At 37.6% G+C, this 27762-nt stretch overlaps 1 protein-coding gene and 1 long non-coding RNA gene across 2 annotated transcripts; both read left to right on the top strand.

Moving 5' to 3' along the window:
* Nucleotides 1–296: 296 nt before the first annotated feature.
* Nucleotides 297–5550, top strand: LOC144988739 (uncharacterized). The gene is made up of 2 exons (XR_013652721.1): nucleotides 297–381; nucleotides 1310–5550. It is a non-coding gene; the product is annotated as an uncharacterized LOC144988739 (long non-coding RNA).
* Nucleotides 5551–6007: 457 nt separating this feature from the next.
* On the top strand, nucleotides 6008–16565 carry pou1f1 (POU class 1 homeobox 1). Its single transcript, XM_023951163.2, has 7 exons — nucleotides 6008–6728; nucleotides 7806–7967; nucleotides 8160–8258; nucleotides 12205–12465; nucleotides 12611–12775; nucleotides 14293–14353; nucleotides 14441–16565. The coding sequence occupies exons 1-7, from the start codon at nucleotides 6593–6595 to the stop codon at nucleotides 14676–14678; spliced, it is 1122 nt and encodes a 373-aa protein (XP_023806931.1). The 5' UTR covers nucleotides 6008–6592; the 3' UTR covers nucleotides 14679–16565.
* Nucleotides 16566–27762: the final 11197 nt, after the last annotated feature.

The raw sequence follows: 27762 nt of genomic DNA, 5'->3' as shown, positions 1-27762 counted from the left end.
TTGTCATTTAAAAAATGCATGAGGTTGACTACATTTAAAAATGTTTTTTGATTTTTTTTCCCATTATATCAAACTTTCTTTTTTTTACTTCAGCAGAATTGCATTAGTTCAAAAGAGCAGATTTCCTCAGAGCAGTGAAAAGACCGAAGCAGCAACATTGACTATGTAAAGGCCGTGGGCGAAACTCACTGTGTGCCAGAACTGTATATGGATTGTAAAAATAAAAGTCTCTTTAAAAATTCAGTACACTGACCAATAAATATATTTAACATGTCTAATAATATTAGCCGGTTTGTCAGGGGGAAAAGAGTGCTCACTGCTGGGAGACGGTGGCTGGAATGTGGCTGTAGAGATGATGAAGTCCTCAGATGGACATGCACAGTAAGTTTAATGCCTTCATCATTTGTTGCTCGTGCTTTCTTCCCTTTAGTTTGCTAACGGCTTGAACTTTTTGGGTGAATATGCTTGATTGTAGCTTCACTTTTCTGTTTTGTAACTCTTTGGGTTTAATGGATGCTCCTCCACTAAGCTGTGTTTGGAAGTTGTATTAAAATATCATTATATGATTACAGAAATGTGAAAGACAAATATGTTTGCAGAAACAGGATCAGGCTGGATAACAGTGCTTTTATAGCTCACGAGGATCAGAAAAATAAAGATTAGTAATCTGTCATTTAAAAAGCTAATATTTGAAGCTGACATTTACTTAATGAAGAGAGATTGTAATCTCTGAGAGATGAAGAGCGCACGTCCAGAACCTGCTCTTGTTTCCTCCATGTGCACGGGTAACCTTTGCTGTTCGAATGGAGTTTGGTGAATATGTTGATGAAATTAGCCGTCTCATATGCATCTGGGTGGTGTTTGTGCTCTGGTTTGTGAGTCACGCACCACTGTGGGCAGATGGTGGTCAAAGCAGAGCAAAAGGTTTGCTTGATATTCATCAGGAGAACTGACCTCTGCCATGAATGTATTCAAGCATCCAGCAGACTTCACATCATGTTCCCTTGTGCATAATGAAAAGGTGGAGAAATGGAAAAAACAAGAAGGAGGCTGCAATGGCTTCGTTTTTTACCTTGTTGCTGTCATGTTGTGGTGGGATGAAATTTGAGATGTTTGAAGTTAATTGGGTTTAATCTTTGTATTGCAGGGTGCAACTTAAAGTAAGAGGTACAAGTTTTGTCAGTGCAGGTTCATTATTTGTTTCCAAAACTCCACTGTCAAACATTAATTTTTGTCTCACATATTTAAGCCAGCAGACTTTTGCAGTTTAATAACTTCCAATTTTATTTGTTTTTGTTCTGGTTAATAGGGGAGTAGTGCAACGGACATGGAGACTTGTTCAGGGTGTGACCCACCTTTGTTCCACAGTAGCTGGATTGGCTCCAGCAGCCCCAAGACCTTGAAAGGGATTCAGCGAGTTCAGGAAAAGGATGAATGGACTATTGATGTAAAGTTTTTATTTCTTATTTTTACTACTTTAAAGTACATATAACTATGGTGTCTAAATAAATAACTTTAATAGGCTTTTACTGTGACAACACAGCCATAGATAGGAGTACAGGCATTTACCTATCATCGTCTCCACTAAAAGGTTATGAGACGCTTTAGGAGCACATAGCTGGGAGACCAGTTTCAAAGGAGACCCATGTCACACATATCAGTGCGGATACCAGTATTTAAATCCATAGAATTAGAGACAACCCAAAAACTTTTATTGATAAATGAGGGAATAGTTGCACCTTTGAAAAAGAGGACTCATGTCCACCTAAACATAATAATGTTAGTACTTTTTAGGTAGTTAATTTCTCACAGTTCCCATTCGAGGTGGTGTCTTCATTTGCATTCTAAAAAAAAAGATTAAAAAGAAAGATTAAAATTGCAAACACTGTGGCTCCCCTGTTCATTTGCCAACCAAACATTAAAGTGGGGGTGGGGTTGGAGCACCTCGAGTGGCCTACCTGTGGCCAAGGTGCCTCCTGCCGGGGGTGATGTGGGGTTTGGGTAGGGTCATCAGCCTTGGGGGTGGGGAGTGCTTGGCGGTCGCTGGGGGTTATCTGGTGGAGTTTGGGGTCCGGCGACCAGGGTTCCCATTGGGTCCAGGATGCTCTGGGTGGAGGACCCTGGATCTGCGCCCTGGGGGCGCATGTCTATATTGGCTCCTCCCCAACTGCATGGATTTGGGTGGCTGGGGATGGGGGCAGGTGAGCTCCATGGTGCCCCTGCCTGCCGGGCCGTACAGCTGTTCTGTCTGCTGCGGCTCGGGGGGGGGGGCTGGGGAAGCATTCAATGTGATCAAGTACACATCAGGAAACACACTTTCATTCTTTAAACACATAAACATACTCATACCTTCTGGTTAAACATGGGCGTGGTGAATGTTTTATTTGTTGGACGCGTAATCCAATGTATTCTTGTCTACGTGCACGAGGAAGTGCCAGTCAGAGGTATGTGTGGCAGGAAGTATTTTATAAATACTGTGAATTTGTGTAGATATGATTAATACTTGTAAACATTTGTGTGGATGCCGCGTGGTGGTTGTGTGTGTACGTGTGTAAATGAGCATCAATGCATGTAATGTAACTTACAAATGACACCTATCCCATGAACTTGTATTATCATCCCATTTGGCGTGAAGGGGTAAATCATATTTACCATTACGAATCACACACTTTGCCATCAAAACTGACTAAAAACCTGATTTCTGTTATATAAACTCACTTATAGTATATACTTTAATCTGCACACTTACATTTACAAAGCATCATGTTTTTTTAATCATCTTGTTTTTTCTTCTTTGTAAGTATTTCAATTTTATAATAAAAATATTAAATACCGGTAGTAAATGATGTATACCTATTTAGCACTTTACTATCCTCTTAGAAGGCCAGCCTTAGTCCCATTCACCCAAGCACACACACACACTTATGGCAGCTATGACCAGAAGCAAAATGAGCTGCCCAAGGACACATGAGCGGGCAGGGCGGGAACCGAATGTGGAATCTTCTGATGAGAGGTCAACCACTCTACCTGTGCACCTCAGCTGCCCAAAATATTAAAGCTAACTTTAGAGGCAGATATGACCTCTGACTGGTAAATTGATAAGGCCACATTTAGCACTTGACTGTACTTAATTTATTTTTATTTTTGCTCTTTACAACTATCTAATTTTGTTTTCTATAAACCATTTACAATGTAAACCACAAGATGAAAACGTATTCAAAATATTTGATCAAACTCATTTTTATTTATTACAAAATAGGTCCTTTCAAAAACAGCAGATTTTTTTTTAAGTCTGCCAGTAAACGTCTGACTGTCACATATTATTTAGGGATTTTTGGGATACCATATATATCCATATATATTTTTTTGTTAAACTATCTGTTGTTTGTTGTTCCTTGAACCTTTTTAGGGATGAACAGAACTGTCTTAGTAACATTCTTGTCATTTCCTCAAACTTATGAAATATTTTAGCATGTGTGTTGAATGTCATAATGCAAGCCGCTCTGCAAGCCGGACTCAGACAAACACACCTGGTACACTGTATGTATGGAGGTGATACCTGTGAGAATGTGTCACCTTGCACTGTTCCCACTGCATCAGTGAATGGATCTGTTTTGTGCGTGTGCAGTGTGTGTGTGTGCTGTGTGTAGGGTAAGTGTGTGTACCTTGGCAGAAAAATTAGACCAGTTTTTAGTTTGTTTTAGTCCTGTTTTTGTCAAACCTTGTTTTCCCTGTATAAATGAATTCATAATGGCATTGGGATTACTTTTTAAGTCACAGTAAAATATTACAAAAAGTTTGCATAAATGCGTGTGTGCGTGGGAAGTGTGTGTTTGTGTGTAAGTGAGATCTAGGCCAGGTGCTCAAGGATAACCCCTTAGTCTCTCCACTAATTAAGTTTAGGGTCTTTATGTGTGCATGGCTGTGTGTCTGTTTTTGAGAGAGCTTTTATTTCCCTTAAATCTCACCCTTCGATGGTGTAATAAAAAAAAGAAAGCTGAATTAATGTTTAATAAGACAGCAAAATCCTAATAGATAAAAACTTTCTTTTAAGTTTTCTTTCAAATTCACATTGATAATTCATGTATTAACTACTTACTGCTTTTTTAGCAACACAATCTCATTTTGTGAAATCAAAGTTAGTTGATGGTAAAGTTTTGACTGTAAATTTGAAACTTAAATGGTCCTTTCTTAGTGAATAGAAATAGTTCCAGGACTGACCAGCTGGGAACGTGGTCTTCAGCCTGAGTGGGAGTTGCTGGCTGAAGAAAAGACGCCAAAGAAAGAGTATTTCTAGAATGATTCTTGTTATGGATTTTTTTTTTCTTTGTTGTCACCCTCTATTATGCCAAATTGTGTTTGTTACAGAGTATATTCAGTTTTGATTCGTCTCATGCCTGACTTGGTGAGATGAGATTTGTCAATTTAAATTTTTGTTCTATCTGTACTTTTCAAAGGTTTTTTATTATCAGCTCTCAACATTATTTCTGTCAAGATTGAATATTAAAGTTAGTTGATGCCTTCACACTTCTTTTATTTTAGGTCAAACTCTGCATTTTAATGCCAATAACTAAAAGAATCAGGCTTTTTCCTTCTTATATTTTTCTCTTTTTTCCACCTTGGGACAGATCAGTTTAGAATACGCATACAAACACAGTAAACAGACTTCGTTTACCTGCATTAAAATGCTTTAAAAAAGACCTTCCATTCCACATTTACATCATACTTAAGCAAGCTGGATCGTGCTTGCCACCCACAAGCTATTTTCCACCTGCTGCCCACCTACATCAACAATAGTGAAGCAAAGCTGAGGATAAACACAAATACAGACACAACAGAGTACACAAGGTGGCCATGCTCATCAGATTAACCTTTATCCCATCCTGTGAGACCTGTTGTCTTTACCTGGAGCACTCAGCATCAAACACAATATAGACACCACACTGAAACAATGGCAACAGTTTCCTCCACTTAGTCTAAAGTGATTCCATGAGATTTAGCACTGAGGGTTCAGCAGTAAATAGGATGGAAGCAGTGCTCCAGGTCAACCTCGTAGCAAAAACAAAAGAAAACATGCAATTAAAGTCTGACTGCTACTGAAAACAAATCATTGTATGCAGTGAAAAGAGCCAAGAATTGTGATTGTAAGGGTTTAGTTTATGAAAACAAACAAAAAAAACAGTTATTTTTCTTTACGGAACATAATATGATCACAAGGAAAATATAAAAGTTTGTGAACTAATTAGCTTTTGCAAAAAAAAGGAAATAAAACTTGACATATTTGTGGAATGTTTTTTTTTTCACTTTTACAACCTTTAGACACAATATTTTCTTGAGGTGATCCCCTATGCCTTCAAGGTCACATTTGTGCTGTGACAGCAGACTTGGCTGGTCCTCAGATTAGTGCATCACAACTTCAAGTATCTTTTTACTGCCAAATGGACGTATTATTGCACCAATCTATTACTTCCATGAGCAGTTCTCGAGTGAGCTGGTCTTCCAGACCCCAACATGACCTCCACTATTCCTTTTAAGTGCCACTCCCTTATACTGCCCTGAATTAAATCACAAATCCAAGACACATCTGAGTCCTAGATGGCCTACTGCAATTGATGGTTGAGAAAAGTTTGGAAAATTTGAGCATCATGATGCTAAAATGTCAAAGTCAGAGGGAGCTAATATAAAATGGTTGACAAACTTGTGATTTGTTTTGAGTCTCTCTCATTGCTTCTATGGCAGACTGCAATAAAGGATGAGAAAGGGAAAGAGCAAGAGAAGCAAAGGTGAGGAGGAGATCGGGTTTCTCAGCCGCACTGTTCCCTAAATCCAGGATTTGGAACCTGGGATGAGAAGAACACAGGTAAGTACAAACAACAGCAATTACAGCACTGACATGGAATTGGAAGGTGTGTGTGTGTGTGGGGGGGGGGGGGGGGGGGTAGGGGGGGGGGTGCAGGAACTAAGCTCTGCAGGAAATAAAGGGGAATCTCATAGGTCGAGGGGTGGTTAGACGTGGGTGGGTGGGATATAAATACCTGCAGTAGACAAGAGCAGAAAAATGCTGGCTTGCATGTATCTTTAGTCGTGGAAAAAGACGGTTGGGTGCTTGGCAAAGGCCCTAATAGGGGAAATCTGTAGCTGATAAGCACAATTCAGCAAGTAAGTCATTTTGAACAAAAGTTGAAGTTTTTTTACTGTTCCTCTGCAAGAGGCCTTTCTGTGAGGAGAGTTGCCTTCCACTTTGAAGAGTTCTGGCAGAGCTGCAGACATCCTTTCTGCTTTGAAAGAAAAAGAAGAAAAACAAACGACTGCAGTCTGCTATACCTTCAAATTACCAATTGCAGCAAGGTAGATGAATGCTTGAATGAGCCAGAGAGAAAAGCTAGAGACCTTACTTGAAGTCTAAGACGACAAGTCACAAGCTGAAAAAGTCAAAACAGAGCAAGAAAAGGCTGACGAAGTCAAAAGCCATACGACTGGGAAGATAATGAGAAACGAGAACCAATAACGTGAATAAAGCAACAAAGCAAGAAATCTGTTTTGGGATAAATATCAGTGGGTCATCGGACCATTACGAAAAGGTTGGACAAACATGGCGTGCCAGGCATTCGGTGTGGATTCTTTCCCTCAGCTGGCAGGAGATCCACCTTTGCCAATCCTCATGCACCACGGCTCTGCCAGTGACTGCCTGCCAGCACCTTCCCACACACACAGCATGGTTTCTGCAGGTAAGGTGGATTCAAACTTTCAATTCTTTTTCTTGTTTTATCTAATCTATTCATTATTATTATTATTATTATTATTATTATTATTATTATTATTATTGTTATTACTTTGAATGCTGCCTTTGCCTTCTACAGACTAATTTGAAAAAGGTAAAAGTGAAAGCTTAAAGCCTAATTGACAGGAAGCATAATCTACATTGTGTTGTCATGATGCTAAATCCCTAATGAAGGAAGCTTTTAACAATCTTCCCTTTTGGGGAACCACTTTGGCAATGCAGTGTTTCCTTAACATTAGTGAACTCATCATTGATTAGAAAGGCAAAGCCCTAAGTTGTTGTTGTATACATTAACTTGACCCAGTTATGCTCAATAAAGATCCATATCAGCATTTTGTTGAGCTGATAAACCAGAGGGATAAATAATGAGTTCAGACATTGTTGTGAATTTATTCTAATCCGGTTTAAGTTATGTAAATGCATTTTGTCAGCTCAGGCAGGTTGTCAGCATGTAATTGCCATGAGGACATGTTATCGGCATGACCAATTCCCTAAGCTTTGTCATGATAAAGCATTGTATTGAGAGTCCCTCTGTGCTGAATCTCAAGTCTTAGAATAGAAAAAGGATTCAATTATGCAGAACATTATTCATGCAGAGTATTCATGTAGCAGTTAGGTTAATTGAGGCTAAACAAATAAAAACACCACATTTTTTGTGGTAGATGTTAAATTTCTAATTATGAAACATTTTCTCTGAATTATTATGATGATGTATAGATTTGTTAGTGCTTGCTATAATAGCAGTAAGTATTCATTTGTGTCTAGAGTGACAAAGGTGCATACATTGGCTTTATTGCAGTTAACAGCAAAGAAGAGCTGTCAGAGAGACATACAAGATCAGAGGAGTCACATGTCTTGCCTAGCCACTTCATTTATCTTTTTCTAAAGGCCCCGGTTTTATTGATCTTAATGGCATTTTTCAAATATACTTTTAGATCAAATGTTGATAAATAGATGTTACTTTTTGTCCACATTTTTAAGCTGATCGGGATCCATTAGTCTTAACTGTTGTGAACGTTTTCAGTGTCATCAGGTCTGTCTCTGGGTCAGACCGCCAAACGCTCCCACATGCACCTGTCCACTTCCTCCCTCAGCAATGCTCTTGGTAATGGACCCCCCAGCTTACATTACCCAGTCACCCCCTGTCACTACAGCAACCAGCAGGCCACCTATGGTATGATGGCAGGTAAGAGGAACAACTTATACAACACAAGCCTAAATAGGTAAAAATACTTTGAATATGTTGGACACGTTGATAAGCCATTAAGTATGGATGAATCAGTTGACTTTCCTGGTGTCAACTTTTGGAAGTCTGTGGCAGAAACAGAAGGACATGATGAAGGACTTTGGCCTTCTTTCTGCTTTCTTTTCTTCACAGCGCAGGAGATGCTATCAGCCAGCATATCTCAGACTCGCATCTTGCAGACCTGTGGTGTTCCCCATCCAAACATAGTGAATGGAGCTAATCCACTGCAAGGTGAACGACAGATACACACTGAGGATAAACGCTGACACCCCCACTCCCAGCCAACACAAACACACTTCAGCCTCCTTCATGCCTGTCAATTTGGCAGAAAACATTTAATTTTAGTTCATTTTTGTTCAGCTTTATATACCTCGTTTATATTTTTTGGTGACTCAAAATTGACTATATTTTTTTCTTAAAAAAAGGATCTGCAGCACTGAGAGTTGATATATTGTAATTTTTTTTGTATTAAAAAAAAAGTTTATATTTAACCTTTGAAACCCGGTTTTAATTAACAATCAACAGTTTGAATGTTTTTTTAAGTTTGCTCAGCTCAAAATGAGTATTGTATAATGAGATATAAATGCTAATACTCCACAAATATTGTTTGTCCTGTAGGAATTTCCTGTGAAACTACTAAAAGTGAAATTTCATGGTAAAATGTAGAAAAAATAAATCTAATGAAAGAAAAAGCACAAAGAAAAATCAATAAATAAAACTAATATTTAGAAAACTAAATTACAATTGAATATTAGCAATAAAGTAAAAAGCATTTGAGTACTCAAAATCTTTGCACTCTGAATAAAAAATAAACAATATTAATCATGTTTATGCTGTCTTTTTCTCATATTGTTTTTCACTAGCATAGGTCCACCATCACATTCAAGCTGACCTATTTTCTTTCTTTTTTCAGAATGCATCATACTGCAAATAAATATATAGAAAAAACTTGCAAATAACAGCTTTGAAGCAATATCAACACAAAGCTGTTCTATAGTCTTAATGTTTTTTTTATCAGCATTATATTCAGGAGTATGAAGAAAGCTTAGTTTTTATCTGTCACTTTCTTGTAAATGGATTAAATGAACTGGATTTATGAAGCACTTTCCAACACCACGCTGCACTTTTCTCACTCTGTGAAGTATTACTTAATAAAGTGCTTTTTTGTGTCATCCTCACACACCAATGAAAGCAACAGAAGCTATGTGGGGTTACACATCTTGTCGAAGGTCAAATCAACCTGTAGACCACCAAGGGCAGGGATTAAACCACCAACCTTTTAATTAGCAGATGCTCTTCTCCTTACCTCCTGAGCATCAGCAGCTCAGAGTGCATTGCCTGCAGAAGAGCATAGCAAGTTTTACAGGAAAACCACGAAAGACATCTGCTTTTGAAGGCAGTAAAGAGGCTGTGAAAAATGCTGAAAAGAGGCAACAGCCTATAGCTGAATGTAAATGTCAGCAGCCATCTGTGAAGGACAAAGGGATTAACCTTTTAAAGTACATTTCCTGGTGATATATTTGCTAATAAATAATCTATAATAATACACTAGCTTTGGGTTTTTGTGGCCTTGTTTGCTTTCTTATCAGTTGATGCTGCTGTTTTGATGTTGGACGTTCTGTTTAAGTGGAAGAGGGAGCATGCCTCCTGGTGTGTTTGCAGAGCATTCATACAGCTGCTGTGTTTGCTGCAGCTGATGTACCCTGAAGGAACACCAGAGCAGACAGCAGGGAGAGAAAAGAGTCATACAGCTTAGTGGTAACGATAGAATGCCTGCTGTGGTTGTCAAGACAGAAGTTTTGAGGTTTACCTTTTTTTTTTTTTTTTTTTGGAGGAAGGGTGGGGTCTTAAAGTTGACCAAATCGGTCCATCTATATCAAACTTAACTTGTTGAGGTTGGTCATGTTGTGGGCACTGGAGCTTATTCTTGCTGGTATAGGGTTGAGGGGCAGGGGACACATAGGAGGTGCTGCCGATCCATTGCATTTGTGTTGCCAGTTTGAAGTCAACACTCCACCATGGTGCATCATTTTATCCTCTTTCACATGAATTATTTCTTTATTAAATGCATACGAGTTGAGTTGTACACATTTTTTCTCTGAATTTGATTTTGGAGAAGTGAAATACATAAAAATGTTTGTCTGGCAATTGTTTGTCTGTCTAAAAAAATTGAACAAAAATGCTTTTTTTCCAAAGTTCTAAGGCTTTTAGAACCACAATCATTTCTAATCATTATTTTTTTGTCTCACAATTGTTAATATGAGGAAACTTTGTCCCAACGTTTTTTAAACAACATCAATCCCTAAACAGCTTTTGGGATGTAGTGAAGAAAATCATCAGAGTGACTGGTGTTAGTGAAGAAAATGCAAAGGAAAGGGTTGGATGGATGTGAATGATTAAATATGAGCAACACTATAGACATTATCCAGAGGCAAAAAACAAACAAAACATATCTACATTTTTTTGCAATTTATTTGTAAAAATGTGGATTTAGGCTTTTTTATTGTTTGTTCAGCAAATGTCATACTCACCATTCATTGCAACTATTCTTTGTGCTATTTAATCATTTTTTATATTCGTTATTTTATTTTATTTATTGTTTTTACTTTCATTTCTACTGAACCCCTAAAGGGACATTGAAGAAGAAAAAACAATTGAAGTAAAAATTAAAAACAAACTAACCGGTACTCACCAGTCAGTAACGGGTGCGCATAAGATACCAGGTAGTATCTGGCCATTTCTGGTCATTTGCGCACGAATACAGTTTTTCAAGTTACCTGAAAATAGCATTACGCGAGCTAATTGAGTTTTACTTTGCTTTTGGACGAGTTTTAAAGTCATGTGATTTGTCTTGGTACAGGGGTTACACCAGTTTAGATCAGGTTATAAATTTTATTCAGGATGAATGTAGATCATCCAGTAAACTTCATTAATATCGGTGGATCCATGCAAAGTGCATTCAAAATGGGCTACATGTAAGGAAAGGACATGTCCGTCTTGGGTGTTGAACTCTGAAGAGCCAGACTTCTGCATCACCTCAGTTACTTTCCAAAGGGTCCAAATTATATTTGGCATTTTGATTCTTATGGCAAACTTAAGCCATTTGGTATTTCTATTAATGGCTGTTAGTAACTGGTGCGCACCAGTTATTTTTTTATTTTTTTTTACTTCAATTGTTTTTTTTTTCTTTTCAATGTCCCTTTAGGGGTTCCATACATTTCAGTATAAAAGCCAAAGATTTTACAAAATATTGAAACATGTCGATCACCTGTTAACTTGACTACCTCTGATTACCAGTGTCATGCTATAATGCAGACTTGTTACAGAGTAAACAAGATAAAGATGATTTGTTTTTAGGTGAAACTTCTAAACACAAGGGCAGATATGCGCTTCATATGTGACATTTAATTGTAAAGTTAATTGATGCAACAGTAGTGTACTCCATCTTTAATGTATTTGGACAAAAATGACAAAAACGTTTAATTTTCAATCCATTTTTTTTCTTCCATCCAAAGTTTCTGGCAACATTAAAAAACACAACTCTTAGAGGAGAGAATAGGACAAACATTAAGTTTGACATGTAAAAGGCTGAGAATTTTTTTTTATACTAAATGGTGTAAACTTCAATCAACAGCTTTCTCTGAACCTGTCAAAAAACGTTATTGGTAATGACGGAAGAATTTAATGGAAATGTGTGGTACTTTGGAGAAGTTCTTAATCAGAATGCTTTGCCTGCATATGTTATATTCACGTAAGGAACAATGATTTCGAACATATGCCATTGTAATTCACCCTTAGCTTCATATTATATTTTCAAACCATTGATCTACTGTACTGAGGCAAAGAGAATACAGTACAGCAGAATGAAAAAAAACTGTTTCCACTTATTTGTCTTTTCTTTTGTATTTGTCCTTTGTACTTTGTGTTTTTTCTTCTGCCATGGAAGATTAAAAAAAGGGAAAAATATTAAAGCTTGGATTACATAAGAAGGATACAAAATAGAAAGAAAAGCAACAGTAGACCTAAGTTTGAAAGTTTTCTTTTCTTTCTTCTTTATTTTTTTATTTGCTTTTTAAAAAGTTGAAATGCATATATTTGTAATGACTTGACCATTTGAGAAGTTTTTATCTCATCCTTCAATTCTCCATCTTTTTGCCTTGTCATTCTCTCTCTCCAGGGTCATTGACTCCTTGCATTTATAAGTTCCCAGATCATGGGCTGAGCAGCAGTTCTTGTGCTTTGAGCCATGGCTTCTCCTCGCTGCCCTCTACTCTCCTCACAGCTGATGAGGCTCCAGGGGGCACTTGTGGTGAGGTGAAAGCTGATGCTCAAAGGAAGAGCATGAGAGAACCTGAGGATGCTCCTGCCATGGACTCCCCACAGATAAGAGAGCTGGAAATGTTTGCAAATGACTTCAAAATACGTAGGATAAAGCTTGGTGAGTATGAATTGAAAAATCTTGCTGTACAATTGCAAACATTCAGATTTACTGATTTTTCTGACTGTTTTGCATCAACCCTGCATTTCCTCTGCTTCAGTGTATTCTATAAAGTATTTCTATTCCTGTGTCATTTTGACCTCAGGCTACACTCAGACTAATGTAGGCGAGGCTCTTGCAGCAGTGCACGGCTCAGAGTTCAGCCAGACCACAATCTGCCGCTTTGAAAATTTGCAGCTGAGCTTCAAGAACGCCTGCAAACTAAAGGCCATCCTGGCTAAATGGCTTGACGAAGCTGAGCTGGCTGGTGGTGAGTCACACACATCCACTACATCAACCCCCGTAGAGTGTTTATTTACAGTCAGTGTAATTTTTATACATCGCGGTGAGGTTGAACCTGCACTTTATGATTTAGTGGGATAACACATCAAAGAAAAAATGGTGAGAGGGTGAGACAGCAGAAGCAAAAGTCATTGTTTAACGTTAAGAACGCAAGCTATTTTTTCCTGCATTCATCTGTTGCAGATTGCATCTTTTACTTTTAGAAGATTTTTTTAAAGAAAAAAAAAACATCAGACATTTGTTTTAATTAAACTTAAGTCATCCATTACTTATTTAAATTACACCATATTTTTTGTAAATATGTAGAGATAATGCATCTCATACATTCACTGGCTACTTTATAAGGTACACCTTGCTACTACCAGGTTTGACCCCTTTTCGCTTTCAGAACTACCATAATTCTTGGTGGCATAAATTCAACAAGGTATTGAGAATATTCCTGAGTTTGGTTTATATTGACATGTAGAAGCCATTTAAGGACAGTGAACTCATCGTCATGTTTAAGAAAACTAGTGAGAAATGATTAAAACTTTATGACAGGGTGCTTTATCACGCTGGGAGTAGCCATCAGAAGATGGGCACACAGTGGTCACAAAGGGATGGAAGTCATCAGCAACAATACTCAAGAAGGCTGTGGTGTTGTAACCATACTCAGTTGGTACCAAGGGGCCCAAAGTGTGCCAAGAAAACTCCCTCCCCACCACTAGACCACCACCACCAGCCTGAACTGTTGATACAAAGCAGGGTGGATCCATGCTTTTATGTTGTTGACGTCAAATTCTGACCCGACCATCTGGATGTTGCAGCAGAAATGGAGACTCTTAAGACAAATGAACGTTTCCAATCTTCGATTGTCCAACTTCGGTGAGCCTGTGTAAATTGTAGCCTCGGTTTCCTGTTCCAAGCTGACAAAAGAGGCACCTGGTGTGGTCTTCTGCTGCCTCAAGGTTGGACCTATTTTCCGTTCAGAGATGCTCTTCTTCAGACCTTGGTATAACCAGTGGTTATTTAAGTTACAATTGTTTTTCTACATGCTGGTAGCGTCTGGCCATTCTCCTCTGACGTCTGGTATCAAAAAGGCATTTCCACCAACAGAACTGCCGCTCTAAAGAGATTCCACTTTTTTTGACCATTCTCTGTAAACCCTAAAGATGAAATACTCAGGCCAACCCGTCTGGCACCAAGAAACATGCTACGTTCAAAATTACTTCAATCACCTTTCTTCCCCAGTCTGATGCTTGATTTTAACTGTAGCAGCTTGTCATGACAATGTCTACATGCCTAAATGCCTAAATGCATTGAGTTGCTGCCATGTGATATGTTGATTAGATTTTTGCATGAACGAGCAGTTGGACGGATGTACCTAATGAAGTGGCCAGTGAGTGTATCGAGATACTTAACTGTCAGTGTCATCATTGTATACTTCTTAACCATGACTAAAAAAAAACTTGCTGGAATACAAACGTTTTTTTTTTCTTTCCACAGCCTTGTACAATGATAAAATAGGAATGAACGAGCGGAAACGAAAAAGAAGAACAACAATTAGGTGTGTATCCTGAGAAGTCAAAACATATTGTTCTCTATGTAATGTCTTTTAGGATTTTGTTTTCTCCTCTCTCTTTTTTAACTGCAGTCTTGGAGCAAAAGAGGCCCTGGAGCGCAGCTTTGTTGAGAAAAGTAAGCCGTCCTCCCAGGAAATAGCCCGGATAGCCAAAAGTCTCCATCTGGAAAAGGAAGTGGTCAGAGTTTGGTTCTGCAACAGACGCCAGCGTGAGAAACGGGTCAAAACAAGCCTCAACCTGAGTTCCTGTCTGACCAAAATCAGTCCAAACTGCATCACACAAATGACTAAAACACAAAGACCAATCTAAATGGATCTCAGAATGTGTGTCAATTTATCTTTCCAAGAAGTTTGTGTCTGACTTAAAGTAATCAAACATTATCATCAAATTTTTGACCTAAAAGTGATCTTTTTTAATTTCACTTGAAAGACTTTAATCAACAGAGAACAAGAAAAATTTTCTTTCTTTTTAAATAACGGCACCAAGGAACCTTCACGGCTTTATTGAAGGAGGATCTCATCTCGGTATAATGAATAAAAGAAAGGGAAAAACACTCCATTACTAGGTGCAAAACACGAAGGACATGGAATTGCAAAAGTCTGTCCAAGTTGCACAAACATACAATATTGTAGCTCCTTCATACTGTGAAGAAGATTTTGGCCTCTTCACTTAGGAGAAAAAATGTTTTCACTTGAATATCAATAAATACATAAATAAAACCATTCCAAAATCAAGAGATAAATTCAAAACAAATAATTCTCACCAGTGCCTTTTTTGTTGTTAAAATGCAGCTTTTAACTGAATGTGATTATTTATATTGATAAAAGAATGGAAAAGCGCAAAAAAAAATCCCACTTTTTCAATGCTCTCTTTCCACTTTTATTGTTGTTGAAAACATTTTGTTACTTTGTACCATTGATATTTATTGTGTTTTTGTTATTCTATTTGTGTATTTGCAATTTGAGCTGATGTTTTTGTACTGCATGTTTAATTATTCACCATGAAGTTCATCCATCCACGTCTCTATTCTGACGTTATCCCATTCTGGGTCAGAGGGGTTGTTGGGGCCAATTCCAGCTACTTCTGGGCAAAGCCTGGACAGCATATGGCAAAGCCACAAACCAAAAGACACACACTCGTGTTGAAATTTAAACCAGGTCGAACTTTGACCAATCAGGGACTTGGTTGTGGAAGTGACATATGAATGACGTCCCTTTTAATTCACGGAAGTGCCAACTGTTTAAAAGTTGATCATGAAGGAGAAATTAATAATTGCGCTTTGTGCCCGCCTAGAATTACATGACACCAAGTTTTTTTTATATTTGGGAATTAAAGTGTGAGAGGAAAAGCCTGATGCAGGATTTTCAAGATTTGCACCGCTTTAACATTTCGCACCAAGCTTTTTCCAACTGTTAGGTTGCTGACATGCACCAGTATCAGGTAGGGACAGTTCAGTGTGAACACTAAATGCAAAACGCTCATTAAAGAACATGCTTTTAGCGCGTTTTTGAATGCGCACCACATGCCCGGTGTGAACGTAGCACATAGGGCAAAGATGAGTCAACAACCCAATATAAAAATGAAAAGTGGTATTTTATGTTACTCTAATTATTTAGGTAAACCTAACATATTTTAATACTCAATTATGTCTCTATTTATGAACGTTAATTTATTGTAATCATTTGCCATTTAAAGTGTTTTTATTTTTAAAGGTAGAAATCAGTATGACATCAAACTTGTTTGTGTTCAGCTGTTTTCTTATTGTCAGTCATTTTTTTTGCCTGTGTTGTTGCTACTTAGATAAGTTCTCATTCAAAGATCATTATCTAAATGATTTTTAATGAAATAATCAAGCTGTGGAGTAAAATACAAATTGTGGACATTCCTGTTACATAGTATTTAAGTGCATGAAATTCTTATATCTAATATTTAAAAAAAAATGTTAAATGTGAAGGGATTTGAAAAATGTGCCTTGAAGAAACTCAATAGACTAAAATGAAATGTTTTCTCATTTGTTTTGACAAGTTTTATGTTCTGTTATTGAAAATGTAAGTATTAAGGGTTAAATGTCTTTCATAAAGTATTTTACACCGGACAACTCATATTTTATGCTGCTGTATTACTAAATCGATTCATATATTAGAAAACATAAGCTTGGAGGATTCATAAAGAAGATGACAAGATACTTTTATTCAGGAGCAGTCAGTCTCTGGTGTGAGTTATGTTTGGTTGTGCAGCTTGAGTGCTGTCAGGGGAAATAAATGTAGCTCTCTCAGATGGCTCTCATAGTATTGTAAAGTTGACAGCAAGATTTATTCAGGATAAACTTCTGAGATGCAGCTTAGGCTGCCCTCACAGCTTCCTGTCTTCTTGCTGCTAATCAAGATAGGTAAATGGAAATTTCATTGTCATGTTTTTATCAGATGTGTGTCATGTTAATAGCATCATCAATTTTTTAAGTGGAATTCACTCATGCACTATAATTTCTGCTAGAAGCAGCTTTCAAAATATGAGCTTGTGTCTTCAAAGTATTGCCTTAGTTTAGCTGATCAAAATCTCAGAGACACCATGTCTCTGAATTTGTTCTAGGCAAAACAAACAGTGAATGACAAATTAACAAACTTAAACGTTATTTTTTAATGATCCCCCTTTTTATTTTGAAGAGATAAGCAAAAAACTGTATATTCCACTAGTTTGGAAAGGTTAACCAGAGAAACCAAATATTTACAAGCTTCACATTTAAAGAATGAACCTAAAAGGATAGAAAAAGTCATGATAGATGCTACATTCACACCGGTCTGGGAAGCACATTCAAGCGACCACTTCCCGTGAAAAGTTTATGTATAGCTACATATATTCGGGTTTTGGACTTCTTTGTTCAAAACTCTCACATTTGTGTGCTGCTATGCAAGTTTTTAAGTCTATTTTCAGACTCAAAATGCATGACCATTGAACTCGTGTTTAAAGTTAAACCAGTTGAACTTTAAGCAACCAGGAACTCGGATTTTGAAGTGAAGTATAGGTAGCATCCTTTTTTAAGCATGGAAGTGGCAACCATTTGAAAAGTACGACGGAGTTTAAGGGCCACCAAAAAAAAAAAAAGTAAAAGTACGAGATTTTAAGTCATACATTCATTAGAAATCTCGTAAGTTTACGAGAAAAAACCCGTGCATTTACTAGATTAAAGTGGAAGTGAGCATACAGTGTAGCAGCAAGTGAACGCCACGCAGCACGCAGCAGAGCAGACAGACTAAACTGAATAGAACTGGTAAGCTGAATGTTTATTGACAACGTTCCAAATGTTTGGAAGCACATTTGTTTGATTTACGATTTATTAATGTTTTATTTATTGATAGGTGGTTTGCAGGATCTCTGCAGCCCCTTGATAAAGAAATCGGTATCCCTGCAGCGCAGGCAGCTAGACACTTGAATCCTTTCTTCCCCCACAGACAAGATCTCTACGTTTCTGTGATGCTTCCGTCTGAGGAGGAGCACTTTTTGGCATTTTCAATGTCCTAATGCTAATATAACAGACTATTTTCATTCCTCTTTATTGTTTTATGTTGACACGGGACGTTTCACCTGGAGGAGAGGGCGTATGTAACACTGTTTACTTCCGCATTGGTGTTCGGATGACAGGTTCATGACGTAAGGTGACAAATGAACTTCAGCGTGTGTAAAATAAAAAGGAAAATAAAGGCTGCAGCAGTCATCTACACCCAATCCTTATTTTACATATGAAATTCCGCTTCACCAACACCGAACCCCAGAAAGATGGCTCCACTGAAAATAATCTGAATTTGAGTGTCCAAAACCTTCAGAATCTCTTTGTTTTTTAAACCTCTCCAGAAATAATGCTTAACAAAAGGCTCCACATATTTCATTTTCAAGCTAGGCTCCGTTAAACGGAAAACTTTGGCGTTTTTCCTTGTTAATCTATGATTTTTTTCTCGTAAACTTACGAGTTTTTTTCCTCGTAAATTTTCTACTTAAAAGTCGTAATTTAAAAAAGTATTTTTTTTTTGTAAACTGGCCCTTAAACTCCGTCATAGAAAAGTGATCATGGAGAAGAAAATAATTATTAATATAATTATAATTGAGGTCTGTGCCTGGCTGGAGTTACATATGACACCAAGTCTTTCATATATCGGAATAGAGCTGTGAAAGAAAAAGACTGGATTGCACTGCTTTCATATATTGCACCAAGCCTCTTCTAACTATAGGTACACACGCTAGTATCAGGTAGCAACAGTCACACACAATATTGGGTTATGTGGTTTAATCAGTGCCACAGAAAACTAAGAAATAGCATTGGACAATATAGAGGCGGGGCATCAAGGGCTTCAGTGAAGAACGACGACCACTTTACCTGTCTAGTAGGTTTTAGTTTTGGATTTCAAACAATTGTAAAAACTAATAACATCACTATTGTGCCTCACTTACACGTGCCTTATTGATATCAACATAACGTTTCATACCCTCTTGTTATGTGAACCACATGCAAATATCCTGACTTCCACTGATTTGTGGGCCTCTCTCTAGACAGATCCTCAATCTGCCAATAAAAATAGACTTGTTTCTATCCATCATTCTGTTCATTACTTGATTAACTCACTTTTTTATACTATCCTTGAATTTATTCAGAACTCAATAAATCCGGTATTTCAGGAGCCTATCCTGCATTTCATTGTATAATAATCATAACCCTGCTTTGCCTCTCCTCTGTTAGTGTTGGTAAGCTCTTCGGGTTTTGCTTGGCTCAACAGTGGTGGTTGCACACCTGCGATTCATCATTTGGTCCTGGAGAATGCTAAACCCAAGCTGCTATCAGGTTGTCCCACGTCACTGGGGACATCAATTCATAGTAATCTGTTCAGTTATCCAGTCTGTTTGCCATTGGGAGCTTTGTCACTCTTGCACAAGATTGTTTTTAACACTCAAGGTACCCAAGAACTTGTCTTGATTCCTATTGTTGCTTACCAAATTAAGGTTACCATCTGTAGAGAACAAAAAACTATAAGGTCGCTCCTTATTTTGCAAATTATACTTAACTCCTGTGAAGAGTACTTTCTCCAGTGTTCAAAGAAACATATTTGGGAAGACTCTCATTCAACCAACATGTTTTTATTTTTATTGAAGACATTTAGGCTTTTATCCAAGATGCTTTCTCAATTACTGAGTTTGGAGTCAACAGTTGTGGTCTCACATGAATTCTGAAAGCAGAATGTCCTACATTTATGCTGTGCTCCTGAAGCTATACAAAGCTTTAATAAATAATGCCTTCTTTTATTTGAAAGCATCTTTAGACACGTTAGCAACTTATAACCATAAAACCTAACTTAACATGTCATGAAGGGCTTGTAAAGTCATGATTAAGAGCACTGCAGGCTGTTGGGCTAAATAGTTATTAAATAAAGTTCACACTTTTTGAAGAAAGAATCACAATCTTAACTGCATAGCCACACGGAAAACAGGATAAAACACCCCAAAAATGTAATAAAAATTAAAAATAACATAAAACTACTAAATCTTGATGACATAAAACCCTTCATTCTGGTAAAAGCAAGCTGAAAGTAAAAGGTCTTTAGGTGCTTTTTAAAAGCCTCGGCTGAGTCAGTGGAGCATAGGGACAGAGGCAGAGTGTTGAAGTTGAAATGAAGTTTTTCTGCTGCAAATAAAGTTCATCAAGGTTTTTGGGTTGTGTGTGATATACATTGGTAAAGTAATTATTTTAAACATGAATTACCAAACAGGACAACCCTTTTTGTTACCCTATAGGTCCATACAGTTAACCATTCTTTATTATTTATGTCTTTATCATAAACACTGCTTTGTTTTGGGTGATAGAAGAACAATCTGCACTTACAAACTGACTTCAACAAACATATATATTGTCGAATATCACAGACCCTTTCAGTCTATATGTCCAGGACCTTCAGATGTCTCTTTTCCGCACTAATATTTTATATTTTCTTTTCGCTACTGTTCAATATCTTCAAAAAAGCGAAAGCTCATAATCCTCCTTTTTGATTCCACAGTTCTCTTTATCCTTCTGTAACACCTTGTCTCTGCCATAAAAAGCGAAGGAATATTATCAGAGTTGACCAAGGTGTTTTTTTAAGGCCAAGTAGAGGGGAGTGATGCAGGCCCTCAAATTTGTAGTCTGAGGTCAGATTTCAAAAAACACATTACTGAGTGTGTCATTTTATTGTTCAGTGTTTAAGTTGCAAGACTTTCTACACCTTTCTACCAACTTTGGAATACATATTAATTAAAATGTTATTTCAGTTTACAGAGTTAATTACTTATTGTTTTTAATTTTAACAGGTACCATCTTTACCATGAGAACGCCTCTGATTGCATTTTTCAGCTTTTTGTAAAATGTTTCAGTCTCAGTTCTTTGCATTTTCTGGCTCACAAGTTGAAAAGACAGTTTGCTTAATTTGATTTTTTATTTTTCTGGAGCAACTCATTCTTGCTGAAATTGACAGCATACAAAATACAAGTGAGCCTGTGTTTGTCTTGAGAATGACAGCATGGACAATAGGATTGAACCAATGACTACATTAGCCCAACCACAGTTTCAATTTCACTGAGTGAAATAGTTCCCTTCTTGTGTTCTAAAAGGCCATGCAGTCACAAGCAAGTCACCGAGAGAGTTTCAACATTACGCCGGGTTTTGGTCGATCTTTCTGACAGCAGGGAGAAACTATCAGCACAGAGCTTTTCCAACCCTCATTTTCTCTCCAGAAGGATGAAAGATGGATATCAAGACTGATTGGAGAGGATTCCACTCTCTGTCCAACCTAATCTCTGTCCCCAGGAAGACAAGCCCAGTCACCATGCTTTACATGACATCCACTTGGTAAATTGGTATTCTCCCACCTGTGTCGGATAGCTTGACTTAGGTCAACATCCCCCACTAACAGTGAGACCACAAGAAGACTCTTACCACTTGAAAAACAATTTAAAGCTGAATAGAAGCAATGACAGCACTTTTAAAACAGTGTGTGCTGCGCTCCTGTTGTTTTGGCACAGCTCTTAAACATGGAGCAAGTTTTCCTGAAGATCTGCTTAAAGACAGACTTCAAATTACAAAAAATAAAATAAAAAGAAATCCTAAAAATCTAGGGAACAATGAACACAACAATGGTGGTCAGTGTTTTGGTTCCATCACAGCAATAGGTAGATCAAAGACATTTCAATGAGTAAAGAACATAAAAAAGGTTTGTCCACCGACCAATTTTTAGACTTCTGGAATAGTAACTGGTTAAAAATGAAGAAACTTGAACTTAAGGAGACAAGGCTGGGATGTGAGCGAAGCACAACGTAGTGATGAGTCTATTATTAAATGGAGCCTGTTAGAGATAAACTGTGTTAAACTAGGTTCACATCCCCCTCAGCAACATTCAAGCGACCACCTTCAGTGAAGAGTCTATCTAAGCCTGTGTATATGGACATTTCGGGCTTCTATGTTCAAAAATCTCACACACAAGTTTTTTCACAAGTTATTTGTAACAAATGCACAATCGCTGAACACATGTTAAAAGTTAAGCTGCTGAACTTTGACCTATCAGGGACTCAAATTTGGTATTGACGTATGAATGCCATCCCTTTTCATTCTCGGAAGTGATTATTTGTGTTATTGATTATACATTATATCATTGTATCGTGCATCGTGTATATTTGTGTTGTATAATATGTTTAATATAATATTGTTATTGTATGTGGGAAATTTGGACATAAAACAATTAACAATTTAAACAGCTCTTTGAACTAAAAAGAAAACTATTTGCAAAAGTAATTTTGGATATAAAGAAATAAAAGACAATGATCAAAAACGACTAATACAAAATTTTCAACTGTATGAAACCAGTGTAAGAAATGTTCTCAGAGAAACAGTTAACAAACAAGAATCAGCAGAGGTAAACTCAAACCAGATGTTGCAATTCACTACAGAAACAAAAACCAAATGAAAAATAGATAAATAAACAACAGTCTTGAGTGAACTGATCCAAAACATAAATATCAAACCTTAAGCCACTTGTGCTTATCTGTATTGATTGATACAATGCAACAAACGTCCCCAGTTCCTCCAGGAGTCTCTGATAAATAAACTGAAGATAACATTTCGACTGATGTCCTATTGTTCCTCAGACAATTGAAGATATTATGGGGTGAAGGAAGATTCCCTTCATTTGGAAAATCTACAAAATAAACTTAGCACACCTTAGACACTAAAAGGTTAGCACATCACACTTGACCTGCCCTAATCATCTGTTCAACCACTAATAAAACTGATGAAAAAATGTGTGTTACCTCATGTAAACTGTAACTGTAAACAATGATATAAAAAAAGATGACTGGTAAAGAAGTTCAGCAACATAACAGCATGCCTCAAATTACCATGTCCAGTCATTCTCTTTTAGGTTGCACTGTCGAAAACAGAGTTTTAAACCCCATAAAAACCCATACAAAGAAAGGTGCAAATCAAGTACTCTAACCTGCCCCTGGGCAGAGTATGTGCACAAATATAGATTAACATTTTTTCCTCTAAGAAGAGCAGAGATGCCAGTATTCCATCAATCCCTAAAAACCAAACAATCAAAGACTGGATTGAAACTATAAAGTTGTTTGTTGTATGCAAGCCATGATCAGAGTTCTCTGATCAGTTTATTTCTTCCTTCCATTCTTGTCCATCCGTATGCCACAAATGACACCAAACATGCCTGTGCTGTCTTCTTTGCAGAGAAGACTTTTCAATTTTAAAATGTATTTAAAATTATTTAAATTTTAAACAATCGCATGGGACAAATACAGGGCAGAATTCCTAAGTGCACTGGAGAACTGGCCTGCTCATATTCACTGTTAAGACAGCACTTTTCTCTGACATACCTTGGGACTTCATATAGCCATTGGATTGTTCAGAGAATGTTATTGGCAAAATATGCACCCTCAGTGTTTTCTGCCAAATATGCCTGGGCTATACAACTTGCTCATTAACCACTTCAGAATTTCTTTTTTGTTTTATCCTGGAACTGTTTTTTTTATATTCCTCTATCAGAGAGAAATGTATATTAACCCTTGTGCTATCCTATGACCCCACCCTTACTTTGACGTGTTATCCCTACCATGACAAAGGTGAAAAGGATTTCATGAAATCCATGGACACCAGTGAGGTTCACAAATCATTGAAGAAAAAAGGTTCAGCGCACTGTCTTGCGCACTTGTCCCAATGTTAAAGTAGGTTAGCACAAGGGTTACAGCTGCCTGCTCAGTGGATTGTTACTAGGGAGGTGACACCTCCCATAGGAAAAATCTGTTGCTCGAATGTTGTTCAATCTCGTCTATTGAGATCAGTTTGATCGTCTCATATTCGTATCATTCTGTGATCATTTGCTTCTGAATTATTTCTTCTAAGTGTCCCTTAGGAGCAAGAGTTCAGCTAAAAAGAGAAAATACATCATCAAGACAAATGAGCTTGAGGTGAGATAACTGTTTGAGCAATACTCAAGAAATGGGAGAGATTAATCTGAGATGCTTATGAGACAAATTTGAGAAGAATGAGTCCTAAAAGAGATCTCATTGTCTGCCTGATGTCTCTTTCGTGTCTAAATCATTTTTCTTGAATGTCTTACCAAAGCCATTCATGCAAATGATATTTGAGATATATTTGAGAAAGAAAAGGGAATGCAATTTTATAGCAGTGGTCACCAAGCCTGGTCCTCAAGGGTCACTATTCTGCAGGTTTTAGATATTTCTTTGCTCCCCAGATTTAAATCGGCAGATGATTAACTGCCTCCTAAACATGAGGAAGTAATTCAACTACTGGAGCAGATGTGTTGGAGTAAGAAAACATCGAAAACATCCAGGACAGTGGACCTCGAGGACCAGGACTGGAGACCACTGACATACAGTAACAGTTCTATGAAGACTCTCATTCATCCAGGTTGATTCCATCATAGTAGTAGGTTTAGGGGCTGTCATCTGGACTTAGTTTTTTAACAGTAAAAACAAAACTAAAAATGTAAACACTTAACAATTTATCTGGGCAGCAGCATCAGTGCGGCATTTAAATTGGCGTAGCAGTATTAGACACCATCATCTACTAACCTCCTTCCTGCAAAATCAGGTTTAAACAACATTTTTTCACCAAAGAAGAATTTAAAAGTACTTAAAAACTACACTTGACTTCTTCTTGATGAACTATTTTGAGTACAACCAGAAATACATTCACAAAATTTTATCGATATTGTTTTATACCCGGAGATTTATTTAAAACAGTGTGCAAACTTTGTTTATGAAACTGCATTAAGTACATGAACTGTGGCGTACTAATCTGGCTGACATGCTGATCACGAATCCTTCCAGATTGTAAACAACAAACAAACTGACAGCACTGCTGAAGTGCAAGGACAAATCGCACTTTGGAACAAGAAGTCACCACGTAGAAAAGTACCTGATAAAACCATTTTCTGGAACTTGCATTCTACCAAATCCATGAACCAACTTGAACTGTCTTAACACTCACAGTGCATGAAAATTAAGAAAAAAATAAGAAAAAGGATGGAAGAGAAACCAGTCCACATACTGTAGATTATATACCAGTGGCCTACTCCGTAGAACCTGCTCTGGCCCTACATTTATTGACAAAGGCTTTCTTGAGCTTGGCCTCCTCAGTTTGGTCAGGTAGAGTGGCACATTTCAGGACAGAAGCTGTAAGATAAGAACATTAAAATCTAGCATGAGTAAATTGACAATAGATGGCACATAACATAAAATGTAGTTTTATAAAAGCAGCTGCTATAAGATTCGATGTTCTTCTACTTTAAGAAAAATCAGATAGGAGCTGAAGGCCTCTTTACTGTTACAACAGGGGGTTCTGGATCTTCAAGGTGTGTATTTGTGCAAACCCCTTTTGTAATTTAGGCTTAACTTTATTTGTATTGATTACATTTGTATCCTTTTTTTGTTGGACCGGATAGAAAAGAAGAAGAGGAAAGAAGGAAGGGATGTTACAGACAAGTGGTAATTGCACAAAAGAAGGGGGAAAGGGGGAGATAAAGAAATCTGGAGGATGACTGCAGAAGTGCTGGTGGTGGTGGTAGGGGGGGGGTTGAGCAACAAGATGCTGGAGGATTATTGTCATTACAGTCTGGTGTATATGTTAGTCAAAAGGGAGGGGCCTGTCCACACATATACTCAAGTGTTACAAACATATCAGTTGGCTCCAAAGATCTTCACATACAATCATGTCAACATGTACTCAACACAACCACAGTTTACACACACATATGCATACATACAAACACATGTAAAGCATTTCATTCTGTCACACATACTATTTGTGCAAGGTGAGCTGACTCCTGTGCTCAGGTGGGTGTTTATGTTCTACTGAGGTCGATGGTGGAATGCCAAAAGAGGGAGAGTGCCCGGCTGTCCCCACACCAAGACTCCCGCCGAAGCAGTAGTGGTAGCCAGGCCCCCCCTCCCAGACACTGGCATGGTATAGCAGATAGAGGGAATCCGCCAGACACCTAGACCTGGGTGAGCAAGACTGCCACAGGGGCCCCCAACACCAAAGAAAGGGAGGCACAGGAGCACGGAGAGGGCAGGCCCCAGCCCAGCCAGGGGATAGCCCTCTGCCCCATCAGGGGGTCTAGCATGGGACCCCACCCCCGGAGAGCCCCCCCCAGCCCCAGATGAGCAACCCCTCTTATGTGATTGATACAGTATGCACAAAATAATGAAAAATATAAAGAAATCAAACCAAAAAGATGACAAAAGGAAGGCATCAATAATTGACGACAATAAATTAAAAACAAATAACTTTAATATGTCAAGCTAAACCAACAAGTACCACACTCAGCTTTTGGAATGTTCCAACTCTAGCTGGTAAGGACAATGTAGTAAACTCTTTTGGGAGTCAATCTCATGAATGGAAGATCTGTTGGCTAATAAGCTACGATCTTGCAAATTTTATCATGAAAATCAAGCACAATTGTAAAGTTAAAAAGTTTGAACTCAACAAACTCAGATCACCTGTTCATACAAACACAGGTGTACATGCAGTATAAATGGATACACAGAAATGTATAACAATAAACCTATAAACTCTAACTTTTCTTTTTTTGTTGTGTTGTCATTTTCTCATTATTCGTGCCATCAAGTTTTAAAAAGTGTGGGCTGTGTAAGACAAAGTGAACATCTGTTATTGCACAGAGTTGTCATGTATAATCGCTGAACGAATCTTGAGCCTGTTGAGTGGTGAGGGGAAGCTAAGATGGCTAAGCTTTTTGTCCCTTTCAATTTCTGTTCATGGGGAGTGGACAAAATCACCATAGTGGTGGTGCAGCCTAGCACTGACATGGGTACCCCCCCCTCCCTTGGGTTTTTAACTCAAGACAGATATGTGTCTTTATTCAAAGCTAAATGCCGCTTCAAAAGAAGTTGCAAGATACAAATAAGGAAGGAGTTTTATTGTCAGCTATTGTGCAACATTATGATTTTAACATGAATCAAACTAAAACCTTTAGTTAACAAACCAAAAAAGTAAAATGTTAAGCCAAATAGGAAATTAATACAATGAAAATAGTAGCGCTACTTCAGAGCGCTTTTATTTTCTTTGTTTTCTAGGATTTGACATTTTCACATCCTCATGGTGTTCACTGATTTCACCTCTGAGCCTAGATCCTGAGGCAACCACTTTCCACTTTCACTTTCACGTGAGATTTTTAAATTGTGTCTTAAGTAGCTGACAATAAAATGAAGCAAAATGAGAAGCAATGAAGTAATAAATTAATATAAGTTGTTTCTAGTAAAAAGTTTTATTTTCTGTAGCACTGTCACAAAAATGATGGGGTAATAACTTTATTTTGAAGTTAAGGGGTAGGTTATGTGTTGCTGTTGTTTTGAAGGAGCATGTAACACCCAATAAGACCAAACCTTGTTTTTTAGAATGTTGCCATACATAAAAAATAATGTGTTTTCATGTATATATGTGTTCCTCTGTTCAGGCAAGATAAAGTAAATTTTAATATCCAAGAACAGTAATTTTCTCAAGAGTGTTCATTCAAATGTATGTAGCAAAGTGCTTAGAATATTCCACAAAGAGTTAGCCAACTCAAACAACAGAATGAGTTCATGCAAATCACATCTGATCATAATTGAGTGTAGAAAGCCTTCTTTTCCAAGATTTTCTTGGCATTACCCAGATGAGCCCACTGTTTCAGTCCAAGTGGAAAATTGCTTTTCTGCAGGATACCCTTGACAAGACCACATATTAAATTACTTTTTTTGCTCTCTCTTTCTGATAAAGGAGCTTTTACCAACTTGAAGAGCATACACCCTCTAAACCTAAAAGGCTCATGAAATTAAGGTAGATAACAATAGA

Source organism: Oryzias latipes, chromosome 21, assembly GCF_053564925.1.
Source record: "Oryzias latipes strain Hd-rR chromosome 21, Olatipes_Hd-rR_3.1".
NCBI classification, from domain to species: Eukaryota; Metazoa; Chordata; class Actinopteri; order Beloniformes; family Adrianichthyidae; genus Oryzias; species Oryzias latipes.
The sequence above is the reverse complement of the archived record's forward strand: the minus strand, read 5'-3'. Positions and strand labels throughout refer to the sequence as shown.